The sequence below is a fragment of the Thermobia domestica genome, chromosome 1 (assembly GCF_964235325.1).
Source record: "Thermobia domestica chromosome 1, izTheDome1.hap1.1, whole genome shotgun sequence".
Taxonomy (NCBI): domain Eukaryota; kingdom Metazoa; phylum Arthropoda; class Insecta; order Zygentoma; family Lepismatidae; genus Thermobia; species Thermobia domestica.
Genome location: NC_137454.1, coordinates 129,120,347 through 129,139,634, shown reverse-complemented (window position 1 = coordinate 129,139,634; position 19,288 = coordinate 129,120,347). Strand labels below are relative to the sequence as shown.

The 19,288-nt window shown below is 34.7% G+C and overlaps 1 protein-coding gene across 6 annotated transcripts in view; it reads right to left on the bottom strand.

Annotated features, from left to right (window-relative positions):
• Positions 1–19,288, bottom strand: part of LOC145689187 (structural maintenance of chromosomes protein 3-like) — a 137,671-nt gene that overhangs the window by 81,648 nt on the left and 36,735 nt on the right. For all 6 annotated transcript variants that reach the window (XM_081763327.1, XM_081763332.1, XM_081763322.1 and 3 more), the window contains 3 exons: positions 16,659–16,840; positions 15,382–15,627; positions 5,749–5,870 (listed from right to left, as the gene is read on the bottom strand). In XM_081763327.1, the coding sequence (XP_081619453.1) occupies positions 5,749–5,870; positions 15,382–15,627; positions 16,659–16,840 (550 nt within the window). The remainder of the gene's footprint in view (positions 1–5,748; positions 5,871–15,381; positions 15,628–16,658; positions 16,841–19,288) is intronic.

Sequence of the window (19,288 nt, the reverse complement as noted above, 5' to 3'; positions counted from 1 at the left end):
CTTTTTAAGGACGAAAGAAAGAAACTTCTTATAATAGATTTGAAAGATTTAAAATACATTTTTATCCAGTGTAGATGTGATTACCTTGGATTGGGAGTTTAAACTTCAGTACCTTTTCCTTTGGGTACTTGCCTAGTGCTGAATGACCAATGTATCAGGAAAATCATTATTCGTCTTTCTAAAACACAGTTTCTTTAAAATAGATTATATAAATTAGCATGATTTACTGACTTACCTCTAATACTTCTAGTGCAACGGGCTGCATCTTTACTCTACTTAAATTATGCCATAATGAAAATAATAATAATAAATTTAATGAAAGTATGATTCATACAAAAATAATGGATATATCGAGACTTGTATTTCTCTTGGTTGGTCTTAGGCATAAAATCATTTGCGCATACAGTGCTCTTACAATAACTGGATGGCAAATATTACCATAGAAGTGCGTTGAACCATGAATTACTTAAAATTTCTTTAGAGAACCCTTAGTTCCACTGTGATAAACCACAAAATTTTGATCATCATCGATAAAACCAAAAATTGATAACAAGCAAAAAAAAAAAAAAAAAAAAAAAAGAAAGAAAGAAAGAAAAGAACGAAAGACAAAACAGATAACGGAATCTGGAAAATGAATATACGTTCTATATTGAATGTTAGCTTTTCTAAGCCATCCCACCTACGATCTAAAATTCTAATTCATCACCAACCACGATTAAATAAGTCAAGACAATCACTGTACTCCGCCGTTTTTCGTACAGTTCGTCCCATTTTGTAGCTATTACGTCTATTTTGACGTTATTCGGATGCAACCTCCAGCCAAAGGCTTGTTTTCTTATATAAAAGATTATAGAAAAAGATTATAAAGATTGTTTTCTTATATAAAGTCCAATTTGAATCATTTTCGTACCATCCTTTCGCTGCATAAGGTAAATACGGCATTTTTTCATTACCGTTGCTACGAGACTTGATTTAATTTTTCTATCCATCAGACAAGATTAACTATGTCAGTAAGATTCAGCAAATGAGCAGTGGTTGCAAAATTTTGCGCTACAATCTAGAACAGAGTCGCTCTGATATCAAACATTAGCAAATTATAGTAATATTTTGTCCTATTCAATGTTATCAAGTGCAGATAACTGTAAAACAAAGAGAAAAATTGTTTACGATTGTTAGTTATCATTTTTCTCTCTTCTGTAATAAAGATATTAGTTATGCTCTTAAATGTTGATCGAATATGATTTCTGACATCCGCAATGACCCAAGATATGAGCGTGGTTCAATAATTATTGTCCCTGACCTATAAGCAGTATTATTTTTCCAAAAAGTCTCCTTTCATAGTAATGCACTTCTTCCACCTATGCTGTAAAGCCACTATGCCAGCTTCAAAGAAAGTATCTGGTTGAGCCGTGAGCCATTCCTCCACAGCTTCAATAACAGCTGCATTTGAACGAAACTTCTTCCGCTTGAGGTGTTCCTTCAACTTTCGGAACAAATGAAAGTCACTAGGGGCGAGGTCCGATGAGTAGGGAGGATGTTCCAACACATCAAAACAAGCAGAATGGATTGCGGCACCAGTAAGATGGCTTTTGTGGGCCGGAGCATTATCTTGGTGGAACAGCACTGTTCGCTGCAAAATCCCGCGCCGTTTTTCCTTGATTTCTTCGCGTAACTTAGGGATTAGGGCTGCATAATAGGCCCCCGTGATAGTGTGTCCAACCTCCAGGTAGTCAATAAGGAGCACACCCTTCGCATCCCAAAAAATTGTGGCCATAACCTTGCGTGCTGATGCTTGCACCTTGAACTTGCGTGGGGCAGCGAACTTCTGTGCCGCCACTCCATGCTCTGTCGTTTGGACTCGGGATCATAGTGGTAAAGCCACGTCTCATTTACTGTCACAAATCCATCACAGAACTGTTTCAGGTCTGCCCCCCATAACCTCCAAACCAGCTCTTGAATATCGAACTCTGTCTTTCTGATTTTCACGAGATAATATTTTGGGTACCCATCGCGCTGACACCTTTCTGAATCCCAAGTGTTCATGCACAATGGTTTCCACTGAGCATACAGAGATGTGCATGATGTCTGCTAACTGTTGCACCGTGATTCGTCTGTCTGCTATAATCGTATCATGCACAGCATCAATGTTTTCTGGGATGCATACTGTTGTTGGAGGGCCAGCACCAGGGGCCTGTTGACAGCTTTCCCTGCCGCAACGGAAGTCGCGGCACTAGTTCTTTACCACCTGGTAGGAAGGAGCCTCATCACCCAACACATTGATCATGTCCTCATGAATCTCCTTTGGGCTTAACCCCTTTTTCTGGAGGTACTTGATGACAGCTCGTTGTTCGGTTTTCTCCATTTTTCAAGCTAGGTGCCACCTCTCACACCTGAAACGACAAAAAAGAATATTAATATACGAGCTATGGTTCTGAAATTTAGCATATAGGCATCTAAGACATTAGGCTATAATATCCCCAATCAGCCATCTCAGCTCAAGTATTTTAAATATGCCGGGGACAATAATTATTGAACCTTCCTCGTATATACACATTATCTTTTTGAAACATTTTCGAACTGGGGCCCTCAGGCTAAGATCCTGAGTTCGAGACTCTTTTTGGTAATACAGAGTATTCTTCTCTAGAATCACTAGTAATAATTATATCTAATTTAGCTTTACAAAAACAAATTACATAATAAAGAAAATTTTCAAAACATATACTTTGTACATACGAATGAGAGTACTGAATTTTTCTATAACAAGGATCGATGTTCATTTTACATTAATGTACGGTCTCCGTGGGTTTGTCATTTCTTCAAAGTTTTCGAAATAATGGAAAAATGAAAGACAAATTTTATACATCATAAAAGTCTAGTGCTTGGAGAGCAATATGGAGCAAAGTGGAAACAAATACGAAACCTTTGATACGTTGTTCATTTCAATGTAATTTAACTGCCTGTTCTATGAACTAATAATTGATAAATACTACAATCAACAACGTCTCAAAGATCATGATTACTCTGTTCGATAGCACGCTCTATATCCAAGATCAACATGAAACCCAAATTTCTATATTGTTCTTTGTTTTTTATTATTTTGACTCCTTTTTTAAAAAGCAAATTCACTGAGACATGGTAACTTCCATAACCTATGTAGAAAATTATTAAGATAAACATAAAACGAAACAACGGAAACATATTTGGTGACAATCTTCAGGTAATTAGATTGACTATTCGATGCTGAATACTCCATATATTATATTTGAAATAAATAAATCAGCACGATTACACTGCGGAAATTTATATGGTAAATATGATATCAAAATGTATTCTGTTTGTTAATATTAAATCTCATTTTATATATTGGTTCATATACATTACATCAAATATGCAAAATTCTTTAAATTCACACTAATGGACAACGAGGAAAGTGCCTTTGTGCTTCAAAGATGACATGTCTGCTAAAGACATTCTACAAGCTTCCAAGAACGCTTTGCGAGTCAGTGCAGATAAGCATACGGTACGTTGATCCCCATCCTGGTCACCCATCTGTGAGTCACAGTGAGAAGAAAATTGTCCAGGTCACAATAGGTGCCAAGTTATCCGTATGATTTTTTTACAACAAGAGCCCAGGAATTAAATGAACATCCTTTGTGGTCGAACTTAGAGGCGATAATAACAAGTCTTCACGAATACGGAGAACATAGCTTTCTGAAAGTAAGAACAAGTGACTGTTGGAAGTAGTTCATCTACCTTATTACTTTTGATACAATCTACTTCAACGACAGGTTAGTATGGTATTTAAGACTTAATCTCCTCATCAGATTCCTTCAGGAGATCCTAAGATGAAATTACTTCACGACTTGCATTCAGCAGACGTTGAAGCTCTGTTCCCTAAATAGCTTCTCTATTTTGCTTAAGGAGATCAATGGGCGCATAATTCAATATTAATTTAAAAGCTACCTCGTAAGTGTCTATGTTTTATATATAGCCATACAGTTCCAACGAAAAACCTCTGTCTTTACCAATCACTTCTTCTAACAACACTAGAACATTCCTGAGCTAACATTTCGATGAATAAAAACATTATCGAATTTTACGTATGAATTTGAAACAAAATTCGAATATATTTTGAGTTTTGTCTCGTCAATCGAAGTGACGTCAGAACGATCAATTACATTAGAGGTCTATACTCGAGGAAAAGAGATACGTGCTTGTCTTCAAAGAAATGCGTCAGTAGAAAGGATTTAGTCTGTCGTTTTTATTTCCTTTTGTTACAAAGTAGATTAAATGAACTGACAAATTCATAACAGTCTCGGTTACAACGACGATAGAAGTTCAAAGAACGACAAATCATATTTAATTTAAAGAATAAATCTTCCCTTTGTTTAAAATTACACTCCAAAATATGATTGGGGCCAATCGGGTCTATTTACAATATACACGCTTATTAGGTAACTTTTTAATTATTATAACTTCTTCAATTGTTTCTCATTTCTTATTTCCACCAATAGCGTGCCATTCCGTAGTTCTTGTATGTCCTTAACCTGTCCACCTAGGTAGGTGGTAACTTTATTAATAACGAAAGAGGACAAGCCTTAAAATAGCTCGCGGATTGTTGAAGTTCACATTAGCTTTATTAGGACCTTTTTCTTTAATTGCACGGAATCAGAACAGGAATCATAATACTTGTCTTTTCAACATTCTCCGCAGCAGGTTGGTTTTAGGTCTAACTCACGTAAAATTTGGATGTTTTACGAGAAGGTGAGCCCGGACCCGAAATTTTTTTTCATCCATACTAGTTGTTTCTCCGAAGTCTTTGGCTCGTTTGCGAATTGCCTGCATGCTAGCGACATTTTTTACGTCAGTTAGGAGGTAACACAACTCCTAATTGTGAACTATCAGGAGCTTGACTGACAGACTGAAGTGTCTTGCTTTTGTAATAAGGATTACCCATATGTGTGTTTATATAAAACAGCAAAATAAAATATTTTCCGTACAATTGTCGCAACGCTATACTGGAGAATTCACGAAGTAACGCTACTCCCCTAACACGCCCTCAACCTAGCGTGGGAACAACATGTCAGGGGAGATGGGAGGTGCACCAAACCATCATTCTCATCGACAACATGTATAGCCCTAGAAGATGAATACAAGTGGAACGAAAAAAGGCTGCAAATAAACAAGAAGAAACAGAGCTTGCATACTAATGTTTTTGTACGCAATATAACTAATGTTTTTGTACGCATTAGACTCTCACATCAGCAAGTCAGGATGGATGCACGTTCACCTCGTTTGGAACAAAATCCAAATTGAACACTCAAATTAGGCAGCGGGTTTGCAGCTGAGACGGCAGACAAAGTATATGTCAATGAAGGAAAGATGAATTAATGAAAAATGAAGTTGCCTGCTCATTGCAATCCCTTTTCCTACATTGAGGGTCATCTGCTTAAAGGGAAAAAAAGTTATAGTGCAAGAGCCAATTTTTCGTTACACAAGGTCTAGGGATTTCCCAAATTATATTATGATTTTTCACTTCTTTAAACTGAATGATTTATCACCAAATTTTCCACGATCCTAACGGATCTTATTATATTTCATGATTTCAGATTCACTGCTAGGATATATTTATGGGTTCACAACCGTTACAGAATTACTACAGCAACAAGCTAAATGTCTTATCACGTTTGTTAGATCTACTATCGGATCTAATTTCTAAGATTAATTATTCTGAAAGGAATTACTTACTCTCTTTTACAATCATCTTCCTTGTTCTTCACTACTTCAAACTTCGAGTTTAGACTTTCCAATTCTGCCTTTCTTTTTGTAATGTTTACCTCTAATTCAGCCAGCTCCTTTTCAGTCTGACGCTTCAAAATAGAACGGAAAAATTACAAACTGCAGACTACGTACACATGAATTGCATCTACTAAAATACAAGATTATGAAAATATGGTTATATATCTGAACATCTGATTTCAAAAAGATTTCGTTCAGTAGATTTACTCAAAGAGCTTCTTACAACATCAATTTGTGCATCTCACTTGGAACTAAAATTACATTTACATTATCCTCAATATCTTGTCTGTTTCAGGTCTTAGAATCTTAATCAGAAAATTTTCCGAGAACAAGAATTAGCTACAAAAAAGCACAGAATAATTATAGAACCAAAGTAAGGAAAACTCCAAACTTAGAAGTTCGGAAAGCAAGTCTTTAAACTCTTTAACTAGTCACTCTATTTTCTTTTTGACTGATAAGTAGTGATGCTGCTAACTAGCTATATGTTGGGCAAAATAACTATTTTATTTAAACACAGGACAATATTTGCCTTTCTTTCGATTTGAAACATTGATTCAGTGCTATATTAATAAATAATAGAACGATAACAAATGTAAAATTCCATTTCTATCATTCAATATTTAGAAGAGGGACAAGTATACGAGAAATATGAAGATATATGTATCTGTACGTTCCATATTACTCTACAAAATATTTCTGTGTGTATACATACAAAAACAAAAGACCACCTAATATTTTTTAAGTGTACTTTTAATTCCTAACGCAAGTACATTATTTTTTTAACACGATATGCGTGCTATTTTAGCTTAAAATATAAAAATAAAATTTAACTAGGAATACACAACAGGTGAAACTTGTATTAAGTTAAAAATAAAATAATCCTTTCAAAGATATTATTTTTCCTATGTAGTTATTTTCCCCATCACTGGAGAATTATCTCCCTAATGATGATATAGTAACGGATACGAACATTTGGAAGTTTAGATTAGTTAAAAGAAAAGAAAATTAGTAAAATTCTTGTTATAGTTTCTATATCTATGAATTCTAGTACAAATATTTTGTTTTTCCCAAAAATAAAATACGAACAATTTCAATGGTTTTGCCGTTTTGAAATTATTATAAATCGTAATGCAAGAGAAGTTTTTGTTATAATATCTAGATTCACAAAATTTGCTTGTTTATGAAGAAACTGTATTTCAATTCTGAATATTCGTGATATCAAAACCTCCCCCTTCTCATTCTTGATAAAAAGCAATTAGGTAAATTTTTAGTTTTTATCCCCAAGTACTAACCGTCTATTATTTAATTCAAACACTTTATTATTATTCTCCTACAATCGTCTACCATTAATGTTATACGACAAAAACTGTTTTCTGTATCATTCCTATTTTCTTCTTCTATAATCCCCTCGTCTTACTCTTTGACCAGAGACACAACCAGAGAAAATTCAGAATCAATACGAAGAAAGAAAAAATGCGAGGTAAGAAAAATAAAAACTCTTGTCTTGTGGAATATCGAACTACGCTTTGCAGGCTCTTAGGAGACGAATTGCTTAATATTTCTACGACCGTTCATATCGTCTTCAGCCTTCTCCAGACTTTCGTTTTTGTATTCATTAATTTTTATGAAGTAATCTGCGACAACCTAATTTTTGTTTCTTATAGTTTTTATTAGGAACCTTAAAAAAATCTGACTTTCACCCTACAAAGACAAAAGCGACAACGCAAGTAAAATGTACACTGAAAATCCAGTCCCCATATAAAGCAAAGTCTCTGTCCAAAACTAAGCAAGATAATAGATCCAACAGCGGAACTCAACAGAACGTAAAACAAAGTAGTCGCCCAAAGTGTGAGTCACCCTGTCGAGAGCAGCATAAAGTATTTTAAAATCATTAGGATTCCTGAATTCTTTACTAACCTTCATTACAAATCCGAGATTTATATACGCTTTACTTTTTTGCTTAATATGAAAGTCAAATGATTTGATCTTACTATCATTTCAAGATCGTGGACATGATCAACTCTCATTAATAGAGCATTATCGATTTGATATTGAAATTAAAAGTAGTTTTTCTAATGTACGAAACAATACTACAGTTTTTAGCATTTAACAACAGTTTGTTAATACAATAGTTTAAATCATTCATGAAGAACCTTGATGTCACTTTGTAACGTTTAGTAGACTATTATGAAAATTTTTGAGGGAACTTGCAATGTTTTGTACACGGAACTGCCTGTAAAAGCCTGTCAGATTTTGACAAACATTATACAGGCGCCTGTTTCGGCGAAAACACATGTAAAGAAAATATTACAGGCACATTGTTTTCAGGTGTTATGCATGTCGAAAAAGTATTAAACTTCTGTTGGAAATTTTGTACGGAATCACCCCAGATAGCACAGAAAAATTTTTAAAAATATTTAAAAATTTGCAAAGGCAAACTAAAAAGTTTGCAAAAAACGCGTTTTCAAATGAGAAAATTTGCCGAAAGTTCAATGGAAATAACGAAGTTGACGCTGGCTGAGTTTGCAGCAAAGTTGCCTCAGAAAACGAAAACATCTGCCAATACAAACGAAATGTTTGCGACTGCACAGCAAGAAAGTTTGCCAGGACTGCTGCAAATATTTTGTGCAAATTTTCTTTGACAAAATTTCCGACAATGAGCTGATAAATTTGGTGAAAATATTAAAAGGTTTGCAGCAACATTGCAGAAAGTGTTTTCATGATCGCAAGATCATGTTTGCTGCAAATGTATCAGATAATGTTTGTTGCAAATTTATAAAGTAATATTTGTTGCAAATTTATAAGGTATATTTGGTGCAAATTCATAAGCTATATTTGGTGCAAATTTATAAGCTGATGTTTGTTTCAAATTTACAAGGTAATGTTTGTAGCAAATTTAGAAGGTACTGTTTGTTGCAAATGTGGTATAAGGCTAAAATATGTATCAAAATTCTGAAACTAGTGATCGAGGTATAAGTCAAAATATTAACTGCTTGCGATTTAATATTATTAAAACATAGGAAACACAATCTACCATTCCGGTTGCATTTATGGAGTAATCACCTGTGACGTTTAGAAGATATTTTTCATTATTTCCAGGTTCTGCCTAAATGTAATCGGAATGAGACATTGTGTTTCGTATGCTTTAATAGTCTTTAAATCCCAAGCAGTTTATATTGTGACTTGTACCTCACTAGTTTCAGAATTTGTCTACATATCTTAATCAAAATTTGCAGCAATTGTCTTGAAACTAGTACAACTATATAAAAAAAATCAAACGAGATGGGCTGATAAGGGTCATTTTTCGCCCATCGAACACTGGAAAAATGAAGAGTCCAACTCAGACAAGTTTGCAATGTCTGTATACTGGAAGATATGTTTTGTATGTGAATATAACAGATACGTGAGAAAGAAAATAAGTCATAGAAATTAGTGCCCAAAAAGAGGTACTTTTGCGTCATTTTGGCAATGTTTGCTGTCGTTGACGTAGGCTTGTAGTAAGAAGGATTCGATGAACCTAAATAAACCAGACTCGTAATAATATAACGTTGTGTAAGCTTTGATATGAGGATCAATTTATTTTGTTTCACTGTGTCTTTCGACCTATGAGTGAACAAAATGTATCTAGCCTCTACAGACACTATACATTTTTCTGGTGTTCGATGGGCGAAAAATGACCCTTATCAGCCCACATCCTTCTAGCAAATATAGAAGGTAGTTTGCTACCTTCCAGCTGCACTTTTCTTGTTCATAAAAATAAGAAATAACTTATTAACGACTATTTTAACGTCATTTAATTTATATATGTGTATACATAAATACTAAAAATTAAAAAAATGCAATAGAAAACCTGAATATTTCTGAAGGTTACATCAACGTTTATTACATCACTTACTCTTGTAATGGACACGGAAACTTTCTCTGGTTCCTCATAAGGAGATTTCGACTTAAAAGCGAGCCACTGAAACAAATCTAATAAATTTGACCTTTCAACGAATTTGGCCTGTACATTTTAATCAAAATTTTACAAAGTCGGCTGCACAATCGCTCAGCAAAGTAGCAATTGACGACAAATTACCCAATAACAACACATTATACTCGAAGATAATGCACAAGGGAAAACAGGCACTTCCAAATGCATATACAAACATGGCGACATCCAGATGACTCCAAGAACAAAGGATTAAGCCTTTTCTAAATTGTCATGTCGAAAAAAACTAAAAATCATGGTAATGGCACAACCGTATTAGAATATGTGAGGGCAAGCATATAAAAATAACTATAAGAAGATTAGGATGAAACATTAAAAAAATACTATACGGTAAATAAAGGGCATTATATATATATATATTGCTTCATTTTGACTTTAGAATGACAATGTACAAACTATAACAATACTTAGTGATCATATTACAGAATGCATAAGGGGGTTAACAAAAACTGTTTTATAGAAAAAAAGTTGAGAAAAGCAAATTGTTGTGTATATATAATAATACTTAGTACCAGATGCCAATTTCTGAAGTCTCTTCACAACGCTTCCCACCACTTTTTTGAGTTTGAAAATTGTGCGAAAATGGAAGAAAATATCAAAATTTCGAATTCTGCAACCTTCCTATCTCGAATCAACCTGATTTCGCATCAAGCACAGATAGAACACACTCAACATGTAAAAATAACTATTCCATTTAGTAAAATCATCTGCTTATAAGCGAACCCGGCAACAGAAAAAGAGTGAAACCTAACTTTATAGAACATCAATATTTTTATAATGTGGATCCGTCTTTTCTTAGTGGCAACCACTAATCATTTTTCGCTACTTGCCAAATATATATATATATATATATATATATATATATATATATATAAACATACGAACGATAAACGCACAGACAAAAGATATATCCTTTGTCTGTGGATAAGCGTACGTAAATTTCAAATTATACTTAACGAATTCGCAATTTATCTACTTACTCAACGATCATATCCCTGTACTTACTTTCACACACATTCACAAAATAACGTCAGGCTGCCTGGGTCAATAAAAACATGTGATAAGAAACCAGTGAGTTTATTCTGGAGTCCTCTGATGTATTGGCTTTTCTCCATTCTCACTTCCGGCTTGTTTTGTCACAGTTGATGTAGCGAAGTGAATTCTGGTACGATGCGCGCGCACTCGGATATATTATCACATATTTGCTTTCAGCAAATTTTCAAAACAAGTTTTTTAAAGAAATGCAAACTGTTTGCGACGGCAAACTTTCAACGCTATATTTTCAAAAAAGATTCAAGTTAATTGCATTGGTGAATTTATTTTTACAAATCAGTGAAAATTTGCAGATCATATTGAAAGCTTGTGATAAATATTAAGAAATTTTGCCTTCGCAAACTTTCAGATTGTTTGCTCCACTAAACGAAGCAAAAATTTTCCGCAAGTATTCGTGCTATCTGGGACGCGTTGTACAGAGCCTGTGCATTAAAATGAGAACATGCAATGTACACGTAGTCACTCACATGCAAGTAAATGGAGGGAATATGTACATATAAAGTACTTTGAATGGATTGTTGATAATATTCACAATACAGTAAGAATGAAAAGTACAAGGAAGGTGCCTGTTTATCAACATGTAATATACATGTGTGACATTCGCATTACATGTAAATATTATGTATTAGCGTATAGCATGGAAAACGCATGATGTAGAATGTGTTATTTTACATTTATCATTTTCACGTACATGCGTAAGTGTGTAACTCCCTACGTGCAGTGTACAGGCAATGTACAGGTGAACGGGAACATGCAATGATCATGATTGCCAATAACTGGATTAAACAGATACGTGTGGTGAACAAGGTGGATTGGAGCTAAACATTTACATTATAGGCATAGGAGACATGCAATATTCAGGCACAAATCTCCAATTCGACATTCGCTATGCAAGGTCCTGACACATGTATAATACATGGGATTATAACTGAATACATTGCTTGTATTATCTCCGTGTACATGCGAAGTGTGAACCCACCACACCCATGTACAGGCAATGTACAGGTGAACGGGAACATGCAATGATCATGACTGCCACTAAATGGATTAAACAGATACGTGTAGTGAGTAAATAGCTTAAACAGGTAAATGCGATGGACAAGGTTGATTAGAGTGAAACATTCACGTTACAGGCGTAGGGAACATGCAATATCGAGACATCAAGTCTCCACTTTGACATGCACATATGCAAGGTGCTGACATATATACAGAGGCGTGCGCAGACCCATGGATTAGATGGATCAAATAGTAGTATTACTCCTTAAAGTGTGCAGCTTACATTCTAGTATCCTAACACCTGCATTTAACATGTCAATTACATTTTTATCAAATGAAAAGCAGCTGTCGTCAGATCCTCATGAGGTAACGTATATGTCAGCTACATGGAATATACCGGTTACGTACATGTCTTTCCACTCTCTACATGTTTACACGCATTTTTCACGTTGCAATGTTTCAACCCTATCAACATGAAAACTACCTGTTTCCGTGAAATGAACATGCAATGATCTTGAAAACAATCAATACCTGTCTCATGCGTTTAAAAGTGTTCCATTTTCAGGCATCATTGCCTATAAAAATATGCCTGTTTCACCTGCATTTTCTGTCTGGGGACACAGTATGATAAATTTTAAAGTCATCTGCATATAACGATTAGGTAAATCATTTAAATATAATAAAAACAACAAAGATCGAAGCCTCAGGAACATTAGAATAAGCGTGTATGGTTCAAACAAAGCGCCCTTGTAATGTACACGAAGCTCACGTTCGCTAACACAGGATGCTATGAATTCACGTAACTTATATGTAAAGTTAAACATAGTAAGTTTACTTAGCAGTATGTCATGATTGATGACATCAAAAGCCTTGCTAAAGTTTGTATATACCACATATATTTGATTTTTGTTGTCAATTCTGTTGCTGAAGTATTTAGGATTTAGATTTTTGGCTTTCGGATCTAAAACCATTTAGCCCGTCACGTTTGAGGGATGGCGTCCTTCGGCGAGCACACTATCCGAGGAAAGGGAAGGAAGGAAGCGGCCAGCGACCCTATAAGTAAGGTGGATGGCCTGAAAAAGCGTTTTACGCTTTTTTTTTTTTTTTTGATCGTGTCCCCACCAGGAATCGAACCCGGGATCGCTCGCACCGTTCTGTTGCTGAATAATGAGTAAATTCAGTAAGGTTTGTTAATGTTGACTTTTTTTTTGGGGGGGGGGGGGAAGAAACCATGTTGCTCTAATGAAATAGCAGGACGCACATGGGAATTTATCTGTTTCTGTGGATGTATTAACTGATACAGAAATGATCGTAATCAGTCGATATTTTACACGTCAATTGTATCATTCACCTTGGGTATTGGGCTGACATCTGCAAGTTTCCATACGGCTGGAAAATTAGAACTAGCTAGCGCTTTATTGAATATAGCTTGCATTGGAAACAATGTTCGTGCTCAATAGAAATTTCCCTCTCCGATATAGTCCAGATTTCTTTGAGTTTATTTAAACGGTAATTACCATCTCCTATGCTTCGCCTCCAGTTTTTTCTGTGATACTGTTTACTCTTTATTAATTTAATTATATGCAGTATGAACCAAGTACAATATTTCTGGTTGATTTTCTACGCAGTACACACTTATCAAAGTAGCATGTATTATTTTATAAAAATGGCCGTAGCACTTTCAACGCTAGAGTTATTAGTTACAGTTGACGAATTAGCTGCAGAAATTTCGTGATATAATTGTACAGTCCGCAACAAAAAACCTACAACATGAGCATGTAAGTTTATTGTAAAACGATAGTCTTTTGCTCCAAAATAAGTGTGCAGGGGAGGACGCCCAGGTTTCTCCTGGCGTGATTCGTGCCACTTAGACATTATGTTGATTCCCTGTGCTGTTAGGCATAGTTTCACAATAAACGTACATGCTCATGTTGCAGGTTTTTTGCTGCGGACTGTACAAAATTTGCTTTAAACAAGTTATAATTTAATGTTGTACCTGGATTTGGGGTATTTATTTTTTTTTTTTTTATCTAAAGAGAGACTAATTGAAAGAGCAGGATGATATACATCTCACATTTTCAGGAACAATTCGTTGCGATTCATGCATCACTGTAATGTTGTCAATATTCGTTAGAACTAATTCTAAGGTTCTGCCACTAGTGTTTCTAACATTATTGAATGACTTTAAATTATACGAACTTATAAGTTATGTAGGTCATGATGACATGTACTTGTGGAAGCAAGGAAGTCAAAGTTAGCCTGATACTTGAGAAAGGTTTCAATCAGCTCTACTTTTCTGGCTCTACTAAAACGTATAGATAGTAAAATAAAGAAATATATAAATAAAACTTCTATATGTTAAGCTATTAGTGACTGGTGGAAAATATACAATATATACAAAAATAGACATGAAATTTTCTATAGTAAGTTTTACGAAAATGGAATCAAAAAGAACAATATGTGGTAGGGGAGAGGATATTTGTACCTTAAACTCATTCCTTATTACTAATAGTATTCCATCTCTTTTTTTTTCTCTCTCTCTCTCTCTCTTCTCCAGTAATAGTTAAATTTCTGTCAAATCGTACAACTACATATCTATTGTCGAATAATTATCTCTTAACCACATTTCGGCAAATCTCTGGGAACATTCTTTCAAATGTAGATCTGATGTCTGCACATGACTTGGCTGAGTACCACCATAGCATTGTAAATACGTACAGTTGATGCACACTTGCTATTGCTTTGTTGCAGACACTGAACACTTGCTGGAAGCTTGAGATGACTGAAGATTGTCAGAACTTAATGGAAAATATATGTATGTTAAGAATAATTGATTTCTACCAAAAATATCATTACACCGTTTTTTACGTTTTGTGTCATTACTATGCTGTAAAACTGAATGAAATTCTTTGTTTGAAACATTCACAACGGATATCAAAAGATACATACAAAAGATGCCAATAGAAAGGACTGCTTCATGAATGTTCCTACCTGTTACAATTCTAATTAAATAATTGATGATCGCAATATGACAGGTATTTATTTGGGGATGGATTACTGAGTAATAATCTCACGAAACAGAATTCTTAGCTACCTTATATTTCTCGTACATTGAAGAAATGAAAGAAAATCTTGCAATCTAACGTTTTATTTAACAAAGTGCAATATTAGAAACTGAATCACCGATAAATGCTAATTACAAATACACTTATAGTGAACAAAAATGATAAGACAAACACAGAAGGGTCTCCCTAGTAACTTTATGTGAGACAGAAAATCCATCAACTACCTCCTATACACATTGACTATATTTACCTTATATTATGTAATCTTCCATTCACGAATATCATTATTATTTTTTAAAATCTAACCACTGACATTTGTCACTACCTTGCCCTCAAGTAGACTTACGTTTCAATAATAGAAACTGATAGACTCCCCTCCCCTCCTCCCTCCCTGAAAAAATCTAGCTGAAAAAGACTCGCTCCGACCCCTGAGATATGTTGTAAATCTTGAAAACAAAACCATAAATTTTAAAATACCTTTGATGTGCTCTCTCCTTTCAAATCTTTCTGAAGATCACCAACATTTAATTCCAGTATCGACTTCTCTTTCAACAACTGCTGATAATCTATATTAAGAGTATCCCTTTCCTCTTTGGCAGCTTGAAGTTTTTGTTTCAGATCCCTTGCAAGTTTAGAACACGATTTCGAGTTTTCTTGAATTCTCTCTAACTCCACACGTTTATTTTCCTGTCCTGCTGCGATCTCGGCACGCTCACTTTCCATCTACGAAAAAGCAATAATACGCATTAATATCTGAATTATTTATATACCAAATGAACTGCCAGTTTTTCATCCGATGACATAAAAAAAAAATAAAGAAATAGAAAGACATACAATTCTCTGACTGAGAATATGGTAAACAGTTATAACATTTATATATCCTGGAAAATCCAACGGCAACGTACCGAGGAAGCATATATGGAAAGAACTTCAGCAGACTGGAAGGAAAGAAGAAATAATATGGTGAATCAAACAATTTTATAAAGACTGCAGTAGAGTGTTGCACAATAGATAAAGCAACTGTAAAATGTAGTCTGAAACAAGCACTACTGCCTCCTACACCTTAACGTTATTATAGAAAGCATACCACAGCCACATAAAAAAATAAAAGTTCCGTGCACCGGACCCCAGGTTATGGATTCGATGTATTTTGTTATACAGAATCCAAATTTCGAAACCCCAGAACGACTGATCGTGTCAAATTTTTGTTATGGGCGAAAAACTTGAGCAATTTTGGATAGGGAGGATACACGTAACACAGCTATAAAAAAGAAATAAATAAAATAAAAAAAGTTCTGTGAAACGTATCCCGGGGTAGTATGGATTCGATGTATTTTGTTAAGACAGAATTCAAATTTCAAAACCCCAGGACGACTTACCGTGTCAATTTGTTTTATGGGAGAAAAATTTGAGCGATTTTGGTTAGGGAGGACAAACGTTTTTCGCTCATAAAACAGACACGGTCAGTTGTCCTGGGGTTTTGAAATTTTTATATATATATATTGATGTGTTAAGTGTATCCTACCTATGCAAGAGGAAGGGAAAACTCACATCTTAATGTGGATACGAACCAGATATGCCAAGTACCGAATCCGTATCTCCAACACCAATGACAAGAACGCCAACTATTCAGCCATCAAAGACTCCCAAATATTGGAATAAGGGAAGAAAACAATACGAATAATAATCATAACACTTATTTCATAACGAATTTCAAACTTGCCAAAATATATAAAGAATGACTATGCACTTACATTATCCATTTTCTTCCTCGTTTCTTTCATTTCTCGATCGTGGATGGTGTATTCAAGACTTCGCTTCATCTTGTCAAATTTTTGATATTTCTTTAATTCCTTTGACTCCTCTTCTAACGCTTTCAACCGCTCTTCAATAGTTTTCAAAAACTCATCGATTTTTTCTAACTTTCCTTCAGTATCTGTAGCACAAAGAAAAAGGAAGAGTTGCAAACAAATGTAATCAAATATATTTAACTACAACTTGGTATATAAGTTCTAAGCAAATTATAATCAAATATATTAAATATATTGGTATATTTGATATATTAAATAACGTGATATATTTAATATTAGAGCAATTACTATATTTTTTTCGTGGCACAGGAAGACAATTTCACGTAAACATGTTTACAAACTTCAGTTCATTATGTTTATCACAATTTATGCAAGATGATTTGTAAATTATACAATGAAGTGGTTCCACGAAATCTGAAATAATTAAAAAAAGAACTTAAAGTATCAACACTATCACTTAAGCCGCTGTTACCCTATAATAACAGGAAAGGCCAGATATAGGCTACTGTTAAGTTGAACAATATTATTTTGACAATATATTTTACCTTCTATTTACAATACAGGTCAACTGTCTTGTGCTATGACCGTCGTATTTATTAGAAAATGCGCAACATATTCAACATTATATTTGTATGCAGTCGATTCCATGCCATCGTTGGAAATATACGAGTCGTTTTTGTGCCTCATAATAAAAAGTAAGAGGATACGAGGCAGGACAATCATACCTGCATGTATACTCATACATGCCCATTGCATCTAATTAATCACACGGGATAGTGTTCCAGTGGCACTCGTACCGGAATGATTCATTGTAAAACAACAAGCTCACAAAGAATGATTTCCAACTGTAAAACGTGTTTATAAAATCTAAAAACTGGATTTAATAGAGCCTTGAAAGTGTGTCTTTTTACAGAGTCGTAGATGCTAATAGCTACGAACACCCAAGTTATGACTAAAGAAAAGCAAAACAAAAATAAGACAATATGAAAATCAAAAAAAGTCCAAAAAATGAAAAGAATGTATGTGCATGTGTGTGTGTGTGTGTGTGTGCACATGTCTTACATTTATATCATTATTTATACCTCTTTGAAGCATATCAAGCGTAGGTTTATGTGATTACTTCAATAATAAAAAAAAATCTGATTAACAATTAGTGTTGTTAACATACAATGTATAGTCCTAGTATTATATATACCTTAAGGGTATAGTAACGTAGTACAATAAGAATAAAACAAAGGAATGCCTGGGAATGCTCAACTATTACCATCTCGGAGTCCTACAAGGGGAGAAGAGGCTGGTCCCAAATAGGCGACTAACACGTGCCATTAGATCTGGCAGTGTACGTGGTACCACGGCAATTAAAATAAACCAGGTAAAGTTTTCCAGATACGGGCTGACCTCCACCAAGCCAACCGTGTGAGAAGATACATGCCCCATGTCCAAAACGGGAGATTAACAAGCTATCATTTCATCATTTTAAGAGAAATTTGAAACAAAATTAACCAAAAGTCGTGGAATAGGGGATGATACAAATACTTGAAACTTTAGTAATCTTGTCAACTATAGAAACTAGAACGCAATGGAAAGGAGAAAACAGAACAGCGTACTAGTTCTGTTTTAGTATTATGTAACAAAGTAGCATTATGCAGTGAATATCTGAAACAGTAAATCAAAATAAAAGCGCGGATAGGACTAGCCTTTAAAAAAGAGTGCTTTCGGAAAGTGAGAGCATAATGTTTAAAAGACACATCTAATATTTCTTGTGAAATAACAAGTCTATAAAAGAATGGGCAAAAAAGCTAGGTGAACTCTCGCCATTGGTCTAGTGAATAGAGCGGCCTTTGGTGCGCTGTGCCAGGTTCGATTCCCTGTGAGTCTTGAAATCTGAACACATTACGGTTCCATGTAAACTGAAGATCCAGGTCTCTATATTAGCCTCAGCGCTGAAAAGTAACGCCAAACTATAACCAACCAAGAGCTGAGTGGAACCAAAATCCAATGAGGAAGTAGTGTTAGCGAAAACAGAACGGTTTGAAAAAGAAAATACATTGAAAATAGTTAGAAATTGGAAATGAAAGTGGTTAGAACAGTATTTCAGAAGAAAATTTTTATTAGGAATATTACAGATGGAATAATCTTAAATGGGAAGAAGATTGCAAATTATATATGATATTAAAAAGGACGAATCTTACTTCAAAACGACAGTTGCTTAGTTTAGGGTCTAACGCACCCTTCTGCAACGAGGCAATATGAAATCTAGATCTGAAATTTAACGTGCAATCCGAACCACTTGAGTTCCCATCAGGAATCGAATCCGGTCTCCTAAGTCGAAGACGCGTACGCTTACCATACAACCACAAGGAAGCTTGATAGATGGAGGATTATAATGCATGGAAGCTACTAAATTAGCGGCAACTGACCTGTTAATTGTGATAAGTTACCCAATTGACTACTTTACTATGAATAAATAGTAGCCAATGACAAATTTCACATGTCCTTCCTGCTAATCTAGTACGTAGCGCGCACCATTTGGTTCAAGAGATTCCAGCTTCGATTTCCTATGAGAGAAAATT